A 25,016-nucleotide genomic window follows, 5' to 3' on the forward strand; every position below is an offset into this window, starting at 1 on the left:
CAAATGCTTTTCATTGTCCTCTCCAGATTTTTTTTTCAGAAATTTTTCTGTGTTCTCAATTTGATATTTTTATATCTCATTTGAAAATGTTTCAATTTCATTTTTTGTTACTTTATATTACAGTAGTTATATATAAAATCCATAAGGCAGGCAGTTCACCAGACTCTTTAAATATTTATTTTTCTAATTCAGTTTACTTTAGTAGTTGAGTTTCAGTTGACTAGAACCTTACTGTAAGCAGACAAGCACAAATCAACTCCCTAGAGTCCTTTCAGTGCCTCCTCACCTTACCTCACACACCCTGCCCAGTTTTGATGTCCTTGGGCTCCCATGTGACAAAGGATTTTGTCAACTTGATGATAGCTGATCTGCAACTAATGCCTTTTTTTCCCTATATAGAAGAAATCAGACTTTCCCAAAGCAGTGAGACTCTTCTATCTGAAGATGAATGGAAGGTGATAGTGCTGACAGGAAATACAGGGACTCAGGCCAATGTCACACTCTGGGTATATGGAGATGAAGGAGTCACTGGACCAATAAGTCTTAGCAAGGACAACCCAGAGCAACTCTTCCTTGCAAGACAGGAGGATGAGTTTCAGGTAAACAAAATCATCGGCAGCATTGTTCTTTGAACTTCGCAAAGGCATTTCTGAAACATGGAAAAGTGTAATCGTGCGTATGTGTCCCTTGTAAAATAAATCTTTAGTCTATTAGAATCTCCATCAGTTAGTTATGTTGATTCCTATTGCAATAATCAAAGGAAACATTTTGCTCACATATCTTACATAAGTAAGAAAACTTGTAGGAGAAAACGTTTCTTTAAAGTCAATTCATTTTAGGTCATTGATTCAAAACTGGCCTCATCAACCATTAGCTTCAACTCAAATTATAACCAGATTACAAGTGATCTAGATTCTTCTGGCAGTGAAAACCTGCCTTTTATATACTAGCATATATTTTTAGACATTGCTCACCTGAGCTGTATGGGTTTGAAATTATTTTCTTGGCAATTTTATAAACCATATTCTAAAGCTTTGTCTATGCCTATTCTAATTTCCCTTTTATTTCCTAGTGTCAGAGAACTCTGTGTTTTGAATACAGCTGTTTGCCTCATGTAGTTCCTCAGAGCCTTGGCCAAATTTCAATTAGGACAATTACATTCTACTTTACTTATTCACACCCCACATCCTGCAGGGTGAAAGCTATATAGTTCTTTGGTGCATTCTGAAATAGCAGTCATTATCCCTGGAGATTATTCCTTTTGCATCCTAAGGCTGACTAGAAAATAGAGAATGAGAGAGGACAACCAGAGTCACTAGGAAGACAAGACTGTTTGGGGCTGCAGTACCTGCTTCTTACTAATGTCCAAATGGTTTCTAAATCTTCAGACCCAAACCTGTCATTCTATTTTTGCAATCATTAAGTTAGTTTTTTAGTCAAGAAAAGCAGTTGTCTGCAGTCATGGAGGAGTACTTTGGCTCAAGGCACATTATATGCAATGTATTTCCAAAGATTAGTTGAAGATGATGGTTTAGAACTCAGAATGCATATGTTATGATTAGTCCCAAGGGCATCCCAGAGAAGCCTTATTTTCCTTAATATCCTTGTGGTATATGTATTTATAATCTGATAAGTCCTGTCTATGTTTTTCTGGAAAAATTTACTCAGAATTAAATCTTCGAATGGTATAGGTTCTCATGATTGCACATTGGAATCACCTGGGGAGCTTTAAAAACTACTGATGACTGGTTCCACCTCCAGAGATTCTAGTTTATTTTTTCTGGGGTACAGACTGGGCATGGAGATTTTTAAAAGCTCCCCAAGTGATTCTAAAATGCAGTCAAGCTTGCGAAATCTCATTACAACACTGGAATGTGAATCAGGTGAGCTGGTTTGGAGTCCTGTCTTCCCATATGTTAGCTGTGTGATCTTGAATATGTCACTTAATTTCTTCAGGCCTGCATGTATAGAATGGAAGCAATAATATCCATTCTTTCTAAATTGCAGGGTAGTCTGATAACAAAAAAGGAAAATGTATAAACCCTAAAAGGAATTTATTGTCCTACAGGAAATGTAGTCAATTGGTTAAGAATGGAGGCTTTGTAGTTATGGATGCCAAATCCAAACTGAAATCAGCCTCTCAATAGTTCTCTAACCTTGAATTGATTGCCTGTCCTAGGAATCTGAGTTTCCTTCTTAAAGAAGAGGGTAATGATACTCTCAATTTCTATGAGATTCAAAGTATATTTAGGAATATATGTGCTATTCACTGTGCCTAGTAGATGGGAAATACCCCACGGATGAACCATATCATTACAGTTGCCAAGAATTCTCCCTCTCCTGGTCAGTAGCATCAGGATATCTACCCTCCTAGACTCTCACTAACCATGAAATGAGAGAAAATACTCATCCAGCTCCAGCTGCCATCTCACTGGTGATCAGGGTTAAGTGTGGAAGCCCCCAGGAATCCACCCTAGAGTCACATGAACTCTAGGCCAGCAGCATGGACATCACCTGGGAGCTGGTTAGACCTGCTGAATCTGACCACCAAATCCAAAGGGATGGAATCTGCATTTTAACAAGAACTTTAGGCAATTTTGTGTGTACCCTAAAGTTTGAGAAGCAATGGTTTAGGGGTTACTAGGCATTGGGAGTGGGGACTCTTGATAGTCTGACAACCCTAAACTAGGATTAGTTAGCTCACTCCTGCTGTCTCTTCTCTTCCATGGGCATTGATTTCCTTTTCATTGTTATCATTTTTCACCTCTGAATTTATCTTTCATTCTCTTTTTCTTCCCTTCAATCAAAGTGAGCATAAAACCATTTTTTTTTTTTTTTTTTTTTGCAGTGCTGGGGATCCAACCCAGGGCCTTGTGCTTGCGAGGCAAGCACTCTACCGACTGAGCTATCTCCCCAGCCCGTGCATAAAACCATTTTTGAGGACAGTGTGGTACATCTGATCAAATAGACTTGAGTTCAAATTTTATTCCTGGAACTTACTGTGTTTGCAGCTGTGTGTCTTTAGAAGAATTATTGAACTTCTTTAAATGCCTTCATTTGTTAACGTAGACTCTGAAGAACTTTCCTTTTCCCAGGGTTGTTATGCATTTGGAAGAGACCATGCATGTCCAGCCCTTGCACTCTGGCTGGCTCATCTCATTGCATGGGAGTTCAGACTCCTGAGGTAACAGAAGACAGGCATGAAGTTATACGTCTGCTACCCCAACTACTCAGATATCTCTTTATTGTTTTCACTTAGAATGTAGAGAAAGGGGAAGTTTAGACTCAGGTCATAATAGATTCTTGGGACAACACAAGGAGATCTAAAGGTTGGTTTACCTTTCAGAGATAAACCTGGTCCCAAATGAGGGATTACTTCCTACTTCCTCTGGTGGGAAGAGCTAGCCTTTGAGTTCTGTCATGATCAACTCTGGGAATAAGAAAGTGGGAGGAGATTGAAATGGACTGTGAAGGATTAACATCTCTCTTTTCCTTCCTTCCAGTCTATACCAGCATCATTTCTCCTGGACTGCTTGCTGAAACAGGCTCAGGGCTGTTTCAGCTGCAACAGTCCAGGGGTGAGGTGAGGAGGATGTGGTGATGAGTCCTTAAAAAAAATAAAAATTAAAAAGAATCTCAAAGCAGAGAACATGGGTATGAAGTGGGAGTTTTGATGGTTTTTGGGTAACCTGACTGTCTCAACTCTGCTGGGATCTAGACCATAGGTAGGCAATGATGTAAGTCAAATATAACCTGCGAGAAGTACCTGGTTATTTATCTTGAGTCTGTAGCAGCATGTGGTTACTCGTAGGAGAAATAATGATAATGGTTATTATTAATTCAGTCATTAAATGACAAGGTGATAAATTACAGTTTTTAATCCTCACAGTTTAGTATTTTATTATACTGAAAATATCTGGGTGCATTTTATTATACTGAAAATATCTGCTTATAAATCTATCTCTCTGGGTTCTATATTTCTCCAAGTTAGGAACTCTGCTGTCATTTTTATCTTTGCATACCTGTGGTCCTGCACGATGTCTAGAGTATTGTTTTAATAAATACTTATGAGTTGAAATGAAAATTTTGTGCAATAGCATTTATGTCCCTTCAATAGAGAAAGGACCAGAGATGCTGAACCCTATGTGGTACTCAGTTTGTAACAACCAGCGTTTCAGTTGAGCTCAAATAAATTCCAAGGCTATTTCTCCACAATACTACCTGGATTAACAAATACTCTGGGGTTATTTCAAAAACGAACCTAGTACACACAACCCGTGGGCAGGTTTGTTTGTCTTCTGTGAACTTAGAGCATTTATATCTTAACCTAGGAGGCAAGAAAGAGGATTTTTGGAGTAGAAGGAAGTTCTAGACTCACGGGGACTTTATTGTAGAAATTGCTATATATTTAGCTTTTCTGTGTGAGTGTGTGTGAAAATTGATTTTTTTTTTCCATCTTAAAATAAGAGCCCATCTTTCTGTCACTGGAATTTGGAAAGTGTTGACTTCCAGTGAGAAATGTGTGGTAGTCAGAGAACTGAGCATATGCATGTTTTTTATCCTATTCTTTCATTGGATTCTTTCTGCATATTTTTAGTCAAGTTGCATGATATTTTTGTCTCATATTCTATGTCTGTGAAGTTCACTGATAGCTTGAGAGGACTTCATCTCTAGACCCTGAAAGGGTCCCTGAAAGCTTTTCAACTATTAGCAATACAAAAAACAAGGAACGGAAATTCAATATGAAGAAAAGAAAGTACACAGCATGCCTAATTTTTAAAAATGTGCTATTTTTTTTCTCCTTTATATTTCATTCAGGTTGAAATAAGACGGATTGGAGAGATATATAAGATAAGGATAGGACATGATGGAACTAGTGGGCAACCCGAGTGGAACCTGCAGAGGGTAATCTTGCTTTTTGTTTAATGCCTTGTAGTTATTCTATAATGAAAAGCAAGCAGGCCATGGAGAGCAATGAGGAAGATAACATATTTTACTAATTGCTGGAAATAATGTGAACAAATGTTTGGACATAACACTTTAAAATGTTTTATTCTTGTAAAAGTTTTTTTAAATGGCATTTTTATAGTGATTACAAAGGTATAGTTATTGCAAAGGTATTATTCATCATGGCAGAAAATTTGAAGAATACAGTGAAATGCAAGAACAAAAATATGTTGTTATTCATTAATTTTAAGTGACTACTCTGGTAGTTCATTTTCTTAAAATCTTTTTTTTTTTTAATGGATCTCTCTCTTATGCCCATGTACTTTCATTCTTTCTAAATATGCATATATATTTCATGTGTATATAATATGTAAATATACATTTATATTTATAAACATATGTATGTATTTATACTCATATTTGAATAAATTTATTTTTTCCTTTTTAATGAAATTGAATTATGCTATGTATGCACTTTTGGATTCTATTCATTTTTCACTTTTACTTAATCATGGTCATAATCATCAGTTTTTATTCAGTGTTTATCATATATCCACTGACTTACAAATACTACTGTATTTATGCCTAACAACAACTCTTTGATTTAGGTATCATTAATATCCCTGTTTTATAGATCAGAAAACTAGGCCTAATAAAATTAAAAATTCTACCGAGGTAATTTAGTAAATTGTCTTATTTATTGCATGATGAACTCTAGAGGCTGAGCTCTTAAGCACTGTTTTTGGCCTTAAGTTTGTTTTCAAAGTGATATTGCTGGGTATGGTGGCACACACCTATGATCCCAGTGGCTCAGGAGGCTGAGGCAGGAGGATCACAATTTCAAAGTCAGCCTCAGATTGGGGATGTGGCTCAGTAATTGAGTATCCCTGGATTCAATCCCTGTTACAAAAAAAAAAAACAAAAAAAACAAAAAAAAAAAAAAAGAAAGAAAAAAAAAAGATGGCAATTAAACTTTTAGTGGTCTTGATTTTTCCAAATGGAATCATTAGATTATAGTGGAGTAAGAGAGTTTGAATTATAGAACATCTGTCCTCTCTGGCTTTAAATACTATGTCACTGATTCCATTATAGTACAAGATGTGTTGCTTTAAAATGTTTGAGGTTTAAAAATGTGGATACTGCTGATAGAATCTGACAAAATATTTTTCAATTTTAAGTGTTTCATACTCTTATCTATAATTTTTATTGTATTTTTGGTTGTGTATTGAAAGAAAATGAGAAAATATTAAATTTGCTGAAATATTAATTGAATAGTTTTTGTATCACACACATAATATAATGAAACTTATTCCCTTTAGTAACAGGAACAGTTGAATACATTGCAGTCAGCCAGGTATTTCTGAGCACCTAATATACACCTGACATTGTACCAGATGTTCTGGGGAATGGGAGGAAATAAAATATATTGAAAGATTACAAAAGAGAGACAATGAATGACCTATTCAGCAAATGTACAAAACCCATGGAAACTTCAAAGTTTTAGTAAAATTTCAACTTTTATACTTGTGAATTACTGAGAAAGACAAACATTTTTGAAAAAAAAGAAAAGCCACTTAGGAGTTAAGTTATCCTGTAGTAACTGGTGTAGATTGTACTTTCTCTGGGGCCTTTGAGAAGAGTATTCAGGGTATTTTAATTTTTTTTTTTTTTTTTTTTTTTTTTGTGGCAACATACCTACCAGAGTCTGGGTGATTTATAAAGGAAAGGCGTTTATTTAGCTCATGATTCTGGAGGATGTAAGTCCAAGATTGGGTTGCTGCATCTTTTTCATGCTATACTATCGCATGGGGGCAAAAAGTGGAAGAAGGGCAAATGAGTGCCTAGAAAAGGACGAAGCACAAGGGCCATCTTGCTTTAAGATAACCTACTCTTGAGGTAACTAATCCAGTCCTGTGAGAGCTGCATTAGTCCTTCCAAATGACCTGGTCACCTTTGAAAGGCTCCACCTCCCAACACTGCCACCATGACAATCAAATTCCAAAATGACTTTTGGAGGGGACAAACCATATTCAACCATAGCAAGTTGTACAACAACATCACCATACAGGAATTCTCCAATTGGATGGAAAAATTTCTCAAGCAGAGACTATTGGAGAAAGTTCCCAGAACCAAGGGAGGGATTCCTCTGCTCAGTGATAAAGGTATCTGTAAAGATCAAAGTCAGTAGGACATTAATTAACTGATTCAACAAGTGAATTGAGCATCTAGAACTATAATTAAACCATCAAATATTTTGAAAAAAGGGACATTTCCCACCATTTAATTTATTTTTTATTTTGAAGTGATTTTAAGTTTATATAAAAAATTAAAGAATAGAAAATTAAAGAATAGAAATTACCCGATTTCACCCAGATTTGCCAGTTGTTAACCTTATATTCCATTTAGTTTATTATTCTGTGTTAAAATATGTGTATGTGTGTGTTTTCATCATTTGAGAGACATTATTGATGAATTCTAATGGTACTTTAGCATGTGTGCATCTTATTCGTCATAAAATTTTTACCGAGTTTAGCACCCATTGATGATTCTTGCCTGAATCAGTTATTATATGATGGTTGCCAAATGGTGATTTTCTGATCCTGTTGTTACTTCTCCATTTATTAATTGTCAGTCTACTACAAGATAGAGCTTTCCATTCTTCTTGCTTTAAATCAATCTCTCTCTCTCTCTCTCTCTCTCTCTCTCTCTCTCTCCCTCTCCCTCTCCCTCTCCACACCCCCCTCATACCCATGCACACAGATAAATGGACAGAGATATCTGTAGGTTCTGTGGATTCTACCAACCATAGATGGAAAATATTAAAAAATCATGTCTGTACACAAAGACATTTTTCTTGACTTTATCCTGTAAGCAAGATAGTATGACAATATTTATGTAGCATTTATATCATAGTAGTATTATAAGTAAGCTAGAGATGATTTAAACTGTATGGGAGGGTGTAAATAGATTATATGTAAATACCATGTCATTTTATATGAGGGACTTGAACATTCATGGGTGTTAGTATCCACAGGATCCTGCAGTCAATCCCCTGTGTACCAAGAGATGAGTCTACTAGCATCTACTTATAGATTTTTATTTTATTTGATAGGTTTAATCTACTTTTATCATCATTTATTTTGATGCTGAAATCTTCCTTGATTTGGCTTTTTAAGGTCCCATATCATTTTGACCTCTCACTATCCATTCTATGTAGGCTTTTTGACTTTTTCACATAGAAAGACATTTTAGGCTCATCTAGTAATTTCTTTTTCCCAGCTCTGGAATCAACTATTTTCAAGAAGCTCTAGTTTCTATTAGTGCAGAATGGTATTTAGAAACCAATATTTATGCGAGACATACAGAGAGAAGTTATTTTTCCCTCTAATGCCCACCCACCTCAGCCCAGAGGCCACTTCCTCTGATGTGATAACCTGGCTGTGCATCTACTTTCCCAAGATTCTCCCCACTAAATGTTTCCATGGTGAAATGAATTTGTGAAACACTGAGCTTTTCATTCTTCTCTCAGAGAGTCAGAGTGCATTATAAATATAGTAAAGGCTCTGAGATGCCCTGTGGTAAAGAAATCTGTTTAACAGAATTTCCAAAACTAAATTCACCATGGGACCATATTTTTCAGGTAAAATCTATTAACATTTTATGAAATAAATATCATGTATTATTATCAGGGCTTGAGGTGTTTGGGAGCTAATCTAAGAAAAAGATATGACCACAGGGCAGAGGCAGTAGCACACAAGTTTTATTGGGTAATGCCTTGATAAGTTTGGTGTGGGGGAAGTACCTCCTAGCAGGGCTCATCCAGAAGCTTCCCTGCCTGGGTGCTCCTTAAGGAAGGAGGGCAAGGATGCTCCCCAGGAGTCTGGGTGGAGTCTCTGAGTGCATAGCAGGGAGTATGTGTGTCAAAGAGGTCTGTCTGTAGGGCTGTGGCAACAGCTGGAGTCTCATAACAACATGCCATGTCTTAAAAATTGAACAGCATTAAGGTGAGGTTTTTGTGAGGTGTGAAGAGCAGGCAGTCTCTAAATAGCTAAAGATTTACTTTTGGGATTTTTATTTTATTATAACAAAAATTGAGATATTTTAAAAAGTTATCAGATATGTAAAAATTTGACTTTGGCCTTCATGAACTTTTGTCCTAATGGGTCTCAGCCTGCATGAAGAAATAAACAATGTAGGGGCCAGTATACACAGGCCATCTTTGGCTCATTTATATAACAATTAAACACTAGGAAAATCACTTTTATATTTTTGTATGAATACAATCATAATTAACAATATAGAGAGGTTAATAATTTACTTGACTCAGAAAATGACCAACTAATATGCTAATCAGTTCTTTTGAGCTCTGTAGGCCAGTGGAGAGTTCTGGAAGAGGTGATCAATTCTAGATCCCAAGGAAAACATCTTCTATACAGTCCTTGTAATATTTTCCTTTTATTGTATGAGTTATGCTAATCAAATTAACTTAATATTTTAGGACCAGTCAGAACCAAGACAATTTTTGTTTACATTTCAATGTGTCAGGGTGTAAGAAGGAGAGGAACAATTCTTTCCTTGGGCTTTGATGATAAAATAAAGGATAGCATAAAAGTATATATAATTGTACTCACAGTCAGAAATTTCATCAAGTAAAGTTAGCTAAAGTACCCACTACGTAGAAGTGTTCTGCTAGATGTTTGAACATACCCACATGACTGAGATACAGTTCTTGTCTTCCAAAGAGTTCATTCCACCATTAACCTGACTGTAAACCACATTGTGTTTTGGTCTTCCTTTAGAGTTGTAATTTTAATTCTCTTAAACCAGAAATTACCTCTTTATCTGTCTTTCTGCATCTGTCCTCTGAGAGATTTATGGAAGGAACTAAATTGATTTCTCCCTTTTTCTCAGGTTCTGAGCAGAAAGGTTGGGTAACCTGAGAGGTGTTATAACCTCAGTGTTGAATTTTAGTATGTTAATTCAGGCATTGTAAGTATCACCATATGTCTGTTCCAATCGACTATTTTTAGGACTTGTATTTAACTACTTGGCTGAAATTTCTTAAAGTAATCCAGGAATTTTAAGTTTCTAAGAAGCTAGGAGTGAGTTTTTAATGGTAATAATCTCTTGTGAAACAACTAATATTTGCTGTAGTAAATCAGCAGGGGAAGATCAGCAAATAAACTCTAGTTTCTATTAAGGCCATGTCCAAAGTTGTTTCTTTTCATTTAGGAAATTTAAAGCAAATGCTGAATATTTTATGTGATAAAGACACTTCTGTTGCCTTTTTTATTCATTTTTTAAAAGGAAAATATTTTTGGAAATTCACTCTTTTTCTTTCCTTCATTTATTTCAAACAACCTTAAGTTTGGCTTTGAAGCTTGAGATCAGTAGATTTTTTCCATCATATTGACCTTTTATACTACTTAATTTTGGTGTTTCTGTATCAGAGCTAAAGCAAAAATCAAGGCTTTGGGTCTTTTTAATATAGAAAACAATTTGAGATGATGTCTCAATCTGAAAGCCTATAGGAAACACCATTTTTAAGAAATAAATGGTTGATTCTGTAATGATCAAAGGATTATCTCTTATGTACTGAGAATATCAGAATGTTTGCCATTATGAGGGTATGTGCCATAAGGGTTTTCTCCCCACTGGTTGTGATGAACTATTTATAGCCAGTGACTTATTGTGGTTACCAGTAAGATCACTTTGGGGAAATTATTATTTGGGGAAAACCAGTGCTTCTAAGAAGTGTTTGTTGAATTTATTTCCTGTATCCCAAGTTAAATGTGTGAAAACCTACTTTTCTGCATTATATTTAGATTTTGAGCATGACCAGCTACCCCATTTTCTGATGCTCAGGCAATGTGAGGCTCTTGGTCTTAAGTGATGTATCTATGATGTCATATTGAGTTTCAAACTTTTCTTTTTCCATGATCATATGGTTAGGAGTCTTTTTGGAGGTCTGACTTGCTATCTTACCCATATTAACACACATTAATCAATGTTGCTATCTACAGTACAAAATACTACAATAAAATATTAATTTGTCACTAAATTCATTCCAATTCAACTTTTGGGTCATTTGACCCAAAATAAAATGGCTGTAACTGAACATAGTAAGAGAATAATTAACTTTGAATATTGGAAAAAAATAGGAATGCATTTTAACAAATGCTGTCAGATAAAACTAATACTTGTTTTTGAATTTTAAATTTTCTGTTTTTTCTTCTCTGCCATTGGCTGTGATTATTTTAAATTAGGGTAACAAATTTTAGAGTTGAAATCCAAAGACTTGAAAGATGTTTAATTTCTTAAAAGTCATCATTTTCTCTAAGTTTCCCTTGCTCTATCTCACAAGTGAAAAAGTTAAATGGAGCTCAACTAGAGCCCTTGATTCCCCACCCAACCTGCTTTTCCCTCAATCTTACTCACCTGAATAGATGTCATCACCATCCCCCTAGTTATCCAAATCAGAACCCTACAAATTTTTGTAGACTGTTTCTTCTCTGGCCTCTAAAATCCAATCCCTAAGGAAACTGTTGACTATTACTGAAGTATATCTTGATTTTATCTGTTTTCTCCATCTTGATGCTATCATTTTAGCCCAAGTTGCCATTTTTTTCCTCAACAGCTGCTTCAAGTCTCCCACAATAAATAGCCCTCCAACTTCTTTCCCCCACCTGCTGTGTCCATGCTTCAAAGAGCAGGCAGAGTGATCTTTCCTGAGCATCAATCCTATCACATCTTCCCCTGTCTAATCTGTCCCTTGCCCACTTCTCTGAACTGTTTTCATACCTCTCTGCCTTGTCCATGATGCTTAAGCCATACTGGTCTCCTGCTTCAAAGTGGTTTTTGCCTTATCACCCAAAGTGAGCACCCAGTGGCTCTTGATCACATCAGCCTTGTTTATTTGCTTTATAACACATCATTCATTTTATAATCTTAAATTTTGTTTACTGTCTGACCTCCATTAAAAAATGAGTAACATAAGAATAGGAACTTTTATTTATTTTTTAATCATCTCAAGTCCTAGAATGGTGTCAATCAGGTAGTAGGTGTTGGATAAATATTTGTGGAATGAATAGCTTCACCGAACATATTTTGTTCACTTAGTAAACGTTTATGCTATATGAGGATTATCTTGTAGCATTAGTTTTAATTGAAGGGGAATCAGATAATTGTGCTTGGTTTTTAGGGAATGGGGGATAATCTTGCATGGCTGAGCCTTGGTGGTGGGAGGGGCAAATGAAGATATAGCTAGAGACTAAGAGGTCTGGCCCATTCATGGGAGAGCATTGAGATGAGACCAGTGCTGTGGCATTTGCTTCTTCCGCTTGTCAGCTGCTTCTGCACATGCTACATGTTACTTGGATAGATTGATACAAACACAATAGGAGCTTTCTTGAAAACTTTTGATTCTTTCGAGCCTTTGAATTAAAGAGGGTCATAGATTTTGGTATATTTGTTAGTATTTTTAACCTACTAGAACTTGTTATGATATAATTTATTTCATATAAGCTCCAGGAAGTCTAAAGATTAGCTAGGAAAGAAATGGCTTTATTAATTAATTAATTTATTTTGAAGTTTTAAGCCATCTCATAGATATTTCTAGTTCCTTTTCATTTTCAGTTATTTCTTCATTTCAGGGTTCTAGAAAGAACCATTGAAGGGAAAGGAAAAGTTCTGATATGCAGTAAGAAAAATAGTTTGTTTTTGAGGATTTTCTAGTTCAGTGAGCAACAGGAAGTACCAGCTTCTTCTCACAAAATCTCCAGTCAAATGTTTAATCTCAAAAGACTCCAGCAGTTTAGAGAAACATCCTCAAAGTTGTGCCAGCTTATTTGAACCAAGGATAAATTCGTGTTTTTGATAGTCCCTCTGTCTGTTTTAAATACCATCTCTGATCCTCCTTGTCCAGTTGTTGTAACAAATAGGGTGTTTGTACAAAACACAGGAGGAAAAATGGGGAGATTTAGAGTCTTGTGTTTACTCTGTGTCTGATTGGCTGGGATACTTAAAGTGTTCTCTGAAAATACATTGAAGCCTTATTATATTTTTGTATTTCTGACTCCAGAAAGAAAATACTAATGATTAACCTTGGTACTCCCTCTTCCCTCCCTAAAATCAGATATTGTAAAGTGCTATAAACATTTAAATGCCCAACGCATGTCTCGGTGAGTATTTTTTAGAAAAAGCTTTGTATGCATTGAATATATACCAAGAATATATTACACATATTTTTGTTTTATAGAACAAACGTTTCTAACACCTCAGAGTAGAATTTCTAAAAGCAGTTTTCTCAACCTTTCTCTTTGTAATGAATTTTTGATTGTACATTCAGTGTCAGACAACTGGCCACATGTGTAGCTCTCAGAAAGTTGTGTGTGTGTGTGTGTGTGTGTGTGTGTGTATGTGTGTTTAAACTTTGACATTTTATCTTTTTTCCTCTAAGCCCTAAGAAAAGACAAGATGAATTTGGGTTAAATAAATACTTAGTTTTATAAAACAATGTGCAATGTAGATTGCAATAATTATTGTTGGCTATAGCATTTAGTCTCAATACTAATAGTCAGAAGAGATGTGACACCACACTAGGGTGACTGATTACTTTGCCTGCATGACCCTGAGTGTTCTGGCCACAGGGATAGCACCCCTTCCTTCTACCTGATCCTATCCTTATTCCACTGGTTACGTTGGTTGACATTAAAGATATGCAGAGAGAAGAGTGAGGGAAAGGGATAAGGGGAAGACATTATCAAGAGAAGTAAACCATAGAGGGGAGCTGGAATGGTGCCAGCACCTGCAGTCTGGAGGGGAAGGGACACCTTTTTCCTTATGTGTTCCTGCCTGAGGTAAGAGGACCAGAAGGGAGCCATCTTAGGGAAGGCATGCAGGGACTCTGCAGTTGGGGATCTGGGAGACTAGCCAAGCAGGAGACCTTTATTGTGAGAATGTGGGGGGGGGGGGGGGGGGGAGAGAGAGAGAGAGAGAGAGAGAGAGAGAGAGAGAGAGAGAGAGAAAGCACACTCAGAGAATTCTAAAGACTTTTGAGGTCTCTTTCTTTTGAATTTAGAGATTTTCCCTTTTATTTATGAATCCCTTGACTAATGAATTCAGGGAAGAGCCCAGAAGACAGGGGACAGGGGAATCAGCTTCAGATTGGATTAGGGAAGGAGAAACAAAGGAAACCATTCTTCTTCTTCCAAATGACCCCGGCCAGTTCACCCAAGGAGCTTGGAAGCTGGGATTTGGAATTGAAGTTCTTTTTCTGATTAGAAAGAACTGAGGTTTTGGCTGATATTTTCCCTATGCAGTACTAGAAGAATGTTAGAAAGAGAGGAGCCACAATTAATCCCAAATAATAGTTAAGAGTTCAGATGTCTCTATGGTTAATTTTGATGCTACTACTGAGAACAATAAACATATATTGAACACTCAGGATCTACATTACCACTTTTAATGCTTAAAGCACCATAAAGTAGATACTATAATTAACCCAGTTGAGGAAATCGAGAATTTGAGAAGACAAGCCACTCCCACTGTCACAGAGCTAGCCCATGGATCTAGGAAGCCGTGGTCTGACTGCCAGGCACCTGTACCACCCTCTTCTTGTCAGCCTGGAAAATCAGTTGTTCTGAAAGGACACACTCTTATGAAACCCCTGGGTTTCAAGCCCCACTCCTGAGAAAGCTCGGCTTTGGGAAATAACTTGCTATGTCTAATCATTTTACAAACTATTTTCTATAAGATGTTTCCATCTCATTTTTTATACACAAAACATTCTTCAATCTAGTGACACAGTTTTCCAAACAAGAACCTAAGGATCACAGGTCATATGTGTAATTTCTACTTAGTAAGGCTCTCCACCTGGTAGGTAGCAGCATCAGGAGGGAAAGCAAGGTCCCTTTGAGCCCAATCCAGTTTCTCTTCTACTTGCTACATCCTTTTTCTGATTCCTGCCATGAACTACCACATGACTGGGCTTATACACTGTGTTCTTCCAAGAATTCTGTCCTCCTTTCTAATTTTAACTAATGAAAAAAAATTTTTGCATGTGAACATAAATACAACTGAAGATAAGATCTATGTCTGTCTGTCTACCTCTTCTGTATTTACCTGTATCACTCTATCTAATGAAATATTTTATTAAGCAACTGTTTGTTTTGATATCCCAGGATTTTTTAACCTTGGCAGTATTGGCATTTGGGGCTGGATGATTCTTTATTGTTGGGGGATGTGCTGTGCACCGTAGAATATTTAGTGTCATGCCTGGCTTCTATCCACTTCATGCCAGGGGCAACCTCCATAATCGAGTTGCGACAACCAAAAATGTTTGAAGACACTGCCACATGCCCGCAGGGGGCAAAAATCTCACTGGGTTGAGATCCATTGCCATGTGCTTTTATAGCTTTGAAAAGAACAAATAAACTTAGATTCTTTGTTTTCCTCTTTTGAGGCATTATGATTTTGAGGGTAAATGGAACTCACCTGGAGTCCCCACCCCAGAGGGTTTCCAGTGATGGTAGTAGTATTGAGCTTAAGTCAAATTGGAACTGTCACCACTGAGTACCTGTGAGGTGGAAATCATAGTGGGACTCAGAAACTTGAGGCTTCCTTCCAGTTTCCATGAAGGGTTAGTGTGGAGGAAGAACCTGATGAAGTTTTAAGAAGACTGAACTTGTAAAAGCCTTATATGTCAGGGAGAAGGCGTCAAGTACAGAATCTAAAAGATTCTTATTCATCTGTTTATGACCCCTGTTTATCATCATGATGAAACAATGTGATTCATCTGAAATTATTCTGTCCTGATCTTTGCATTATTTCAAATCTATACACAGCTTAGTATGGAGCAATTAATATGCTTTTTAATGTAGTTTTCATTTATTTAAATATTTTGAGTATATACCTCACAGATTATCTATAAAATCTCCCTAATGGTAGAGAGCATTTCTCCTAAACTTCCAACCCATACCTGTGCAGTGCTGTGTATGTCCACATGAGAAATATTGGCGTGATGAGGTTGAGGGTCTCTGTCCCCCCTCTCAGAATCATCTGTAACACAGACAGATTAGGTCTGGGTATTCCCCTGCATCCTTGATTTATTAAGGAAGCTCTTTTTTTTTTAGGAATTCTGTTTGTTTTCTGGCTCCTAAAGAGTATGTTCATCTATATATCTTTAGGGAAGAACATGTCTTTTGCTCCAAATAAAGCACAGTGATAGATCTCACTGGCTCAAGGAAGGGAAATAAATTGGATTAGACACCCTCTCTTACTACTAAAACCTTAGCAACAAGATGGCCACACACATAAGTTCAGGTATAAGAGGGGGCCACTCTTCTTTCATTCACTCGCTACTGCCATCTCTCCAGTTTCAAAGTAAGCAAACCCAGGTTCTGTATCTTAGGACCACTGGAACAACAGAGGTTTCTTATGATTAGATTGAAGGTAAAAATAATTGTATTTGAGCATTGTGTCTGATTAAGATCAAAAAGCATATGAATCCTTATGATTGTTCCCTTTCTCTTGGTGTCTCAGATTTTTCCATCTTATTTCCTTAAAGTGTAATACAGTTCAAAGGACATTTTCAAGTTTAGTAGCATGTATTATGTTATTTTATATTTATACATGTAAACACACAAATTTGGCTAATGTTAATATGAAGAATTTATATAGTTTTTATAAACTTTTCCACATTTCTTACATATAATATCATCTATTCTCTACAATCTTGTGGGTGTTCTTTTCAGAATGTCTTACCTGGAGCAAGTAGAGATGCAAGCAGGCATTAGTAATTATTTGTATGATTTAGTCTCATCACCTGTATTGATAAATACCCATTTTATTTAGCTACTCAATATTCATTCAGCAAAACACCCAAGGACTGACTTCTGAGAGCTTGAGTAATTACCAAGATAAGAAGGACATGGTCCTTTCTCTCAAGTCAACAAAGGGAGTTAAGTCACAAATGGGTAGGCTGCCAGGTATCAAAAAGGAGGGTTGTCTGACCAGACTGAGACTCACAGAAGACTTCTCAGAAGAGGACATATATAAGCTATGTAATGAAGGATAGGTCAGCTCATCATGGTAGAGTCAAAAGAACACTGTTGTGAGTAGAGATACAAATATGGATGAAAACCCCAATGAGAAGAAATGAGTCCATGTTGTAGAACCATGAGCATTCAGTAGGACCAGAGTAGAGGATAAGAGAAGGAAGTGTCCAGAAAGAGTAGGACCCAGCTGTAAGCTACTTACTGTATTGGGATTTCAAATTTTATAATATACGAAAGACTATTGAAAAAGTGTTGAGCAGTGTACAAAATGATAAGATTTTTTAAATTTAGAATAAGCTCTCTTGAAATAGCCCTAAAGTCAGGGTTGTAAAAGAGTGAGAGTGGCCGACAGTGCAATATGGCAGTGGACTCAGAATAAGCACCTGAGAAGTGGTGACATTTGTACCACCAGGTGCAGAGAACCCAGAGGAAGCTGAGGAGGGACACATGGCTTTTTAGATTATTAATGAGTATCTTAAAAGGAGAAGGACATTTCATTCACTGTGATGGGAAGAAAGGCAAGCAAGTTCTCTGCTAGTGTGCTGAGGTGGGAAGGAGAAGACAGTGGGAAGGGGAACTTGTATAAAATAGCCACCAAGGGAGCAAGCCCTAAGGAGGCGCCCAGTGAGCATTCATTGGGCAGGAAGGCAAAGGCACCACTGGGACACATGAGCCCTGTGGCTGCAGCAGCTGAGGGCTCACTCACAGCCTACAGATGAATAAGTACATTTACGAGGTATCGGGAAGCCTCCTCTGGCATTCCTCCTGCAGATTACTTTTTTTGGTCACGGCCACAGGCAAAATTGATATCTTCAAATAAGACACAGTTCATTTCATATTTCTAAGCCTTTATTTTCTTATCAATAAATTTTAAGAATTTTACCAGTTTATTTGGTGATAGTTAAAATATGCTTTAAAAAATCACTTGACATATCCTTGGGACATATTGATCTAATAAATCACAGCCACAAGCAACCACCACTACTACCACCAGAGTGCAAAGTATACTCCTGTAATCCCTGGGGTTCATTTTGAATTCTGAGTTCTATGAGAGGTTGGAAGCCTTGCAATTTGTTCATTGTTTCTTCTAATCCTAGGTAACTATGCAGCACATGAGGAGCAAGAAGAAACTAGATTTTATAGCCAACGTGTGTCTTTCTGGGATCCGAGCAGATGGGGACATTGTCTGTGAGCTTCCTGTAATCAAAGATGGACAACCTATTTTTCCATGTGTGTTCATAGTCTTCAGAAGCATATATTGCACATTAAGTTGCTGTATAGCTTCTTGAATTTATTTTTGAACTATTTAGTTGCAGAATATTTTCCCTGCTTCTTAAAAGAGTTGTTTTATCCACTGAGAAGTGACTTTTTCAGTGTTTGAGCATAAGTCAGTGGTGGATCTGGAATTAAACACATCTCAAAATGGTTCTTATGGTCCAACAAGTGTCACAGAGGCTGAGGCTATGAAAGATGAGAAATGTCATGGCTGTGTCTCACCTGGCTTTGCCTGGGGCCAGCTGGTTCCCTCCTGCCATCACCTCACTTTTGATTTATTTCCACATCAAAACTTACATCATTTTAAATTTTAAGCATTGTGTACAATATCATCTTCATCCTTACTTCTAAAATAATAAGCATAAAATGTCCTCCTATGTCATATATGGAAGAATAGCCTTTTAAAAAATCTTTCATTTTTCCTTTTGAAAAATGTGTAAACACTCTGCACATTTGTTCATGATGTGAAAATACCCATTTGAAGCTAAACATAAAATTCAAGTGTCAACAATTAATAAATGGGTAAGTGAATTAAACAGACACTTCTCAAAAGAAAAAATACAAATGCCCAACCAATATATAAAAAAGTGTTCAACATTCAAAGTCATTATACTGTAGTGATACATGCATAACCCATGTTTATGGCCTAGGTTTCCATCAAGAATGAATAAAGGGGTTTGGGGATACAGCTCAGTTCGTAGAATGCTTGCCTATAAAGTACAAGGTCCTGGGTTCAGTCCCCAGCACCGCAAAAAAAAAAAAAAAAAAAAAAAAAAAAGAAAGAATAGATAAAGGAAATGTGGTACATATACACAATGGAGTTTTATTCAGCCATGTAGAAAAATGAAATTAATGTCATTTGCAGGAAAAATGGATAGAACTTGAGAATATTATATTAAATGAAATAAGCCAAACTCAGAAGGTCAAGGTCATATATTTCTCTCATATGTGGAAACTAGAGCAGGAAAAGGAATAGAGGGTGGGGGGTGATTTCATGAAGAGCAAAGGGAGAGCAGGAGAATAGAGGAAGGAACCGGGGTTGGGAGGAGAGGAAGGGAATTGATCAAATTATATTGTTACATTGTGCATATACTTATATGTAACCATAAATCCCACCATTATGTATAACTGTATGCACCAATAAAAAATGTGGAGGAAAACAATCCAAGGACAAAAGTCTTTCAATAAATACAAAATGTACAAATTAAAAGGTTTATCATATAGTTTTTAAAAATACAATCTGAGGACACATGAATTTGATTTCTGTTTGTATGAATTCTGAGGTAATAGATTTCCTCTTGTTTTCTCTCCTTGCTGCTTTGCCAGTGGTGAGATACCATGTTGATGTCTATACTGGACTGTTAAAACAAGACAAAACGGAATCTGAGGTCTCCCTCTGTCTTTATGGGGAAAGGGGAGACTCTGGTCTTCGGCTGCTGCGCAAATCCAACATGCCAATAAGATTCCAAAGAGGACAGGTAAGGCTGTGTGAAGGGCTTTTCCAGGTTCTTGGCATCCTCTCTGTTGCTGGCCACATGTGATTTAAGATCTAAAAGATGTTAGACACTTTTCAAGTATTAGTTTGGTGACATCTTAATACATGTTTCCTGACCTGTCTTCCTAAGGTTGCTGTGTTTTAGAAATTCTTCTTGAAAGAAAAATGGGACACTCTAAAGCTATAATGAATAATGGAACAATGAAAAAGATTGAAAATTTAAAAAGACTAAAATATAGTGATAAAGTAAGAAAAAGAGCAAAGTGAGTTGAGAAGATGTCAAGGAAAACATGCTGTCTCAGGATTGAGAGCCATAAAGCATTATTCTAAAAGGTCAGACCACAGAAGGACCATTATAGGATATTTCATATATTTCATATTTTATATGAATGGACTTTAAGAAATTTTGATTGGAACCAACTTTATTTACATTCAATACTCTTCATTACTCCCTTTTGCATGCATAATTCCTTCTAAATATTAGATGTTTGAGAATTTACAAAGGGAAATCTATTAACCTAATTTTTAATGTTACTTGTTGCATATGGAAAGAAGGAAGTACTTAGAGATCTGAAATTAATAGTTACCCAATGGTATATCTTTAAGAAGGAAAATTCCATAAACCAGTTAGAGATTGCTGTCTTCCAGACTTTTGTTGTAGTTTATGAAGTATAAAGAAACATCAAAGATCTTCAAGCTCATCTCTGCCCTTATTTGTCATAGTAGATTGGACAAAAGCTTTCACTGAAATGAATAGGAAAGCGAGTTCTGCTTTGAGTGAGACAAAAACAAAATTATGCCTAATTTTTTGCTATCACACCTGAACTAATTTAGAACAGAAACAAAATTCTAGATGTTGTGATGTTATTAATATTATGCTAAATGATCAGTGACATTATCCCCTGAAAGACACTTCTAGTTTTGCATCAGCCCCAGGCTCCTTGCCATCCCACTCTGTGATAAATGGTGCTGGCTCTGCCACTCCTGGCTCCTGCTAACTGACTGGCCAGCATGTAGTATTTGGTGGCAGCTCCACATCCTGTGAAGTTGCTAAGATGTTGCAAGTCATCTTCATGATTGATCTTCAGTGCATCATTGTGTACAGCAGTTAACAGAGAGTTGGTAGGGTATATTATGGACTGAAATTAAAATTGGGTAGGAGGTATAGTTGCCGTCAGGGTATAAACAAGAGTAAAAGTCTGGGTTTAATGGTATCAATTTTGAAGTTTAGAATGAGAAATACAAAACTGCTTTTCTTCTCTGGTTCATTTTTTATTTTACATTTAAAAAAAATTTCCCTCAATGCATGGAATATAATGGAATTGCCAAATGGTTTCAAGAGGCCTGTAGTCAAGAAACCATGGTAACAATCTTGGTGTTTTTTTATTAGCTTTATTCCATACCAGCCACAACTCACATCACAAGACCCTGATTGGACTGGTTATTGTCATTTTCTCTCCATGATGTCCAGTGATGTCAACAAAGGCAACAATGTTAGTAACGGACCCTATTTAATTCTGTTACAACCTGAGGTTGGTTTAAGATGCAAGAAAAATACTGTAGTTTGAGTTTTCCCCAAAGCAAACCATGAGCCACAGGCTTGGGTGCAGGTAGTTCATCTGGGTAATGATCCCACTGAACCCACAGAAGTGAGGGAGTGGTGATGGTGAGGCAGGAAAGGGAGCGAGGCCAACATAGAGGCACTAGTGAGCTGCTTGCTGTGGGGCTTTGTACTTGGGACCTTCGGAGAAAACTCAGAACTGTCCCATCATGTGAAGCCTTCAGAAAAATGAATAGGAGACCTAGGAGATTGAGTTGGCTAGTGGTCAATAATCCCAAACTGTCAACCAAAGCTGCAGATGAACCTAGGGACGGTCCCAGAGGACATGGGAAGGGACATCATCTGCATCTGCTACAACAGGTGATGTGTGTTATAAAATGTCCCCTTGCAAAGGCACAGTAGGAATGAGAGATAGTGAAAATAAGAGTCTCAAGGCACACCCAGGAAGATGTATTAACACTTCTCAGCTGGTTTACAGAAACATCACCTTTGAACTAGTAATGGTTTTCGTCTGGCTCAAACCAGGGCAGATTTCCATCAACAATAACGGACCAACAATTTGAGATGCAGGTAGTGTATCTGAAATTACCAAAATGAAATTTAACTTGGTAGCAATGTAGACAGGATAGGCAATCCATCTCATCTTGGCAACACAAACAATACTGGATTTTTATTTTTACCACAAAACAGGGTAATGGTGGCTAACAGTCTACTATCCCTTCTGGATACTTCTCAAATTTAATGAAATTCATCACTCTTCCTCAGATAATTTTAGGATGGTTATTCTCAATAACAACAATATAGGAGGAATCTATTATGTAGGAAGTTCTTTTTTATTCCAATCAGAATAGCATTTTCTCCAGGTCCTGCATCTCTCTGGAAACGTCAGTGCATTTTTGACATGACAAACCAATTCTATTTAGGAATGAGGATTACAGAATTCCCTTTCACAACAAACTCTATTTTTATTTACAGAGGAAGGTGCATGAGAGGGATTTATTAAAGAAAGGAAGGAAGGAGAGTGAGAAAGAGAAAATTGTCCACATGCTTCAAAGTATCTCATCATTCTGAAAAGGACAGATTCACATTGTGCCACATGTTGCCAGCCTGACCACCCAGTGAACTGCTTCTCAGGGGGAGAGGTAGAAATGAGAGAAAAGCCATAGACTGGAAGCTTTTGTGTTAGGGTTTGTTTTTTACACTGTATAATGCTACAATGGAGAAAATAAAACTGCAAGAGAGAAAAGAAACAGAGCCAAAAAATATTTTTAATAGATAAAAAAAGTAATTTGCTTATTTTTCTTCCTTTATTGCCCCTTTTGATGCTAACGGTAGTAACATTATCTCTTTTAAAGTACTGTGCTGTTTCTGGCAGCCTTGGGCTATTATTATTGCCAGCATTTGTCATTTGCTGGACTCTAGTTATTTCCATGGGGTTTTCTGTCTCTTCCACCAGATTGATAAATTTCAAGTCGAAGCAGTGTCACTCGGAAAGCTGCAGAAGGTGCTATTGCACTGTGAGGCCAGTGACAAATCACAGTACTGGTACTGTGACAAGGTCATAGTCCGAGAGCCCAGTACAGCATCCGAGTTTGTCTTCATCTGTGAGAGGTAATATGGGTCTAGACCTATGGTACTTCAAAGGAGTGTGTGTGGGTATGTGGGTGTGCATGTGTTTATGTGTGTGCACACTTGTGTGTGTGTGAGGTTGTGGGTCCATGGATTTGTGTCTTTTACTCAGTATTGCACATTATACAGCACTGATTGCTTAAGTAAATGGTCTTTTGCAAAACATTGTAAGGAAGTCTTATTTTGTAATTACTTAGTGTCAGGATGTTATATGTTGCTACAGTTTCCAAAGTTTAATACTGGAAATCACTGCATAAATAATGAGAATATCTGTTTAAAATGTTGATTTCTTTACATTACTAAAAAATTAGTGTTACGGGACTGGAGAATTTTAGAGAGAAAAATTTTTAGAACAGAATATGTGGAAGACAGGGAGTCAGATCTAGACAAGTTGTGTTGTACATTGGCCCCATAAAGGTAAGTCATGGAAGGAACTCCCTTCATTCCCGACCTGGCCCTGTTGCCTTTAGCCTTGAGTCTCAGAGCCCACATATGCTCCCTTGTGCTCATCCGAAATTCAACATCTACTTGCTTAAGGAAGAGGACCTATTTTCTCAGGAGAAGCCTTGCTTTCCAGATGTCTGCTGAGTCCAGCTATCCCAAGAAAACTCTCAGCTTTGGCATTTATATTTTCTTAATCTCTTGGTCACAGGGAATGGGCAAGCCTCAGTCTCAAGAATGGGATTGCGCATGAGCAGCTTTCTACAATAAAAATCAATCTATTGTGGGGGTAAGAAACTGGGATACACTTTGGAAATTTCGAATATTTAATGTTGTGAGCTGCCCTATACCCACTTTTCCAAACAGATAATCAATAGGAAAAAAGGCAAAAAAGAAAAAGAAAAACAAAAACAAAAACAAAAACAAAAACAAAAAAAAAAACAAAGCAAAGATAGGTAAACAAAACAATTGGAAATTCCAAGGGTATGGATTTGGAAATGCCAAGACAATTGTAACTTTAAGTACTAAGCAAAAAGTTGAACAAAAAATAATGAGGTGATCCAACTAAAAACACTAAGGTCATGCCAGTCAACACTGCAGACACCAGGTGATCGGAGATGACACTAGATGAGCAGGAGCCATGAGAATCACAGTAAGCCCTCCTCCTTCTTTGTCTCTTTAGTCATTAAGTTCAATCAATTCCTCTTCCAGAGGGCCTGTTAGTTCACCCTTCTTTTCCCTTATTGCCTCTGCCCTTACGGACGCCCTTGTTTCATCAATACTAGATTATCACAGGAGACTTCTTACTCTTCTCCAGTCCTCCCTACCCAGCGCTTCCGAGCTAATTATACCATGATTACATACTAGCATCATTCTGATTTTACCTGATTTTCTTCATTTTGAATTTTATTGTTTAATATTTTTATTGGATAGTTTTACCTTAAGACTTTTGAAGAAAAAAAAAATGCAGGGGAAAACATTGTCCTTAAAACTGAAATTACATCACTCCCCTGTTCAGAAGTCTTCAACCATCTCTAGTACCTACCAAAAAAAGCAAAGCAAACAAAACAAAAACAACAGCCAATAGCATGATCTTTCCAGTGAAGGCTTCCTATTCTCTGACTCCATTTCCCCCTTCTAATTTTACAACTGTCCTCTTGCCAGATCTCAGTCAAATCAGATCACCTGTCAGGAGCTGAACAAGCTCCATTCTACTTTGCATCTCAGGAACACCCTGAGTCACGCTCCTATCCTCCTCATAACTCAGTCAATTCTTTAAGGTCCCATTCCGATTCAGCTTCTAGCAGGAGAGGCCCAGCCAGAAAGTTTTTCTCATCTTCCAAGGTTACTCAGAGCTTTGCAGAGCACAGGCCTCCCCATCTGACAAGGACAGGCAGCACTGAAGAGAACTTGAGCATCTCTTCCTACCTTGCTGCCACCCGCAGGGCCTGGGCATTTCATGGGCTGGGTGGCAGATGTATCTTAGTTGCCACATCAGAGAACCAGAGAGTGATCCATTCACGGCTCTCTCCTTATGTTCTGACATACTTTGTAATATCAATTCAGCTGAAGTTTCTTAAATATGAAATCTCCCAGGGGGTCCTTTAGATGT

The 25,016-nt window shown here is 37.1% G+C and overlaps 1 protein-coding gene across 13 annotated transcripts in view; it reads left to right on the top strand.

The window, feature by feature from the left end:
* RP1 (RP1 axonemal microtubule associated) overlaps positions 1–25,016 on the top strand; it is a 322,403-nt gene that overhangs the window by 195,259 nt on the left and 102,128 nt on the right. For all 13 annotated transcript variants that reach the window (XR_013763185.1, XR_013763186.1, XR_013763187.1 and 10 more), the window contains 5 exons: positions 400–599; positions 4,819–4,905; positions 18,101–18,233; positions 19,605–19,756; positions 22,791–22,945. Coding sequence is in view for 9 of the 13 variants with exons in the window: in XM_079136289.1 (XP_078992415.1) it covers positions 400–599; positions 4,819–4,905; positions 18,101–18,233; positions 19,605–19,756; positions 22,791–22,945 (727 nt within the window). In the remaining 4 variants the exon portion in view is untranslated. The remainder of the gene's footprint in view (positions 1–399; positions 600–4,818; positions 4,906–18,100; positions 18,234–19,604; positions 19,757–22,790; positions 22,946–25,016) is intronic.

This window comes from Sciurus vulgaris, assembly GCF_902686455.1.
Source record: "Sciurus vulgaris genome assembly, chromosome: 1".
NCBI classification, from domain to species: Eukaryota; Metazoa; Chordata; class Mammalia; order Rodentia; family Sciuridae; genus Sciurus; species Sciurus vulgaris.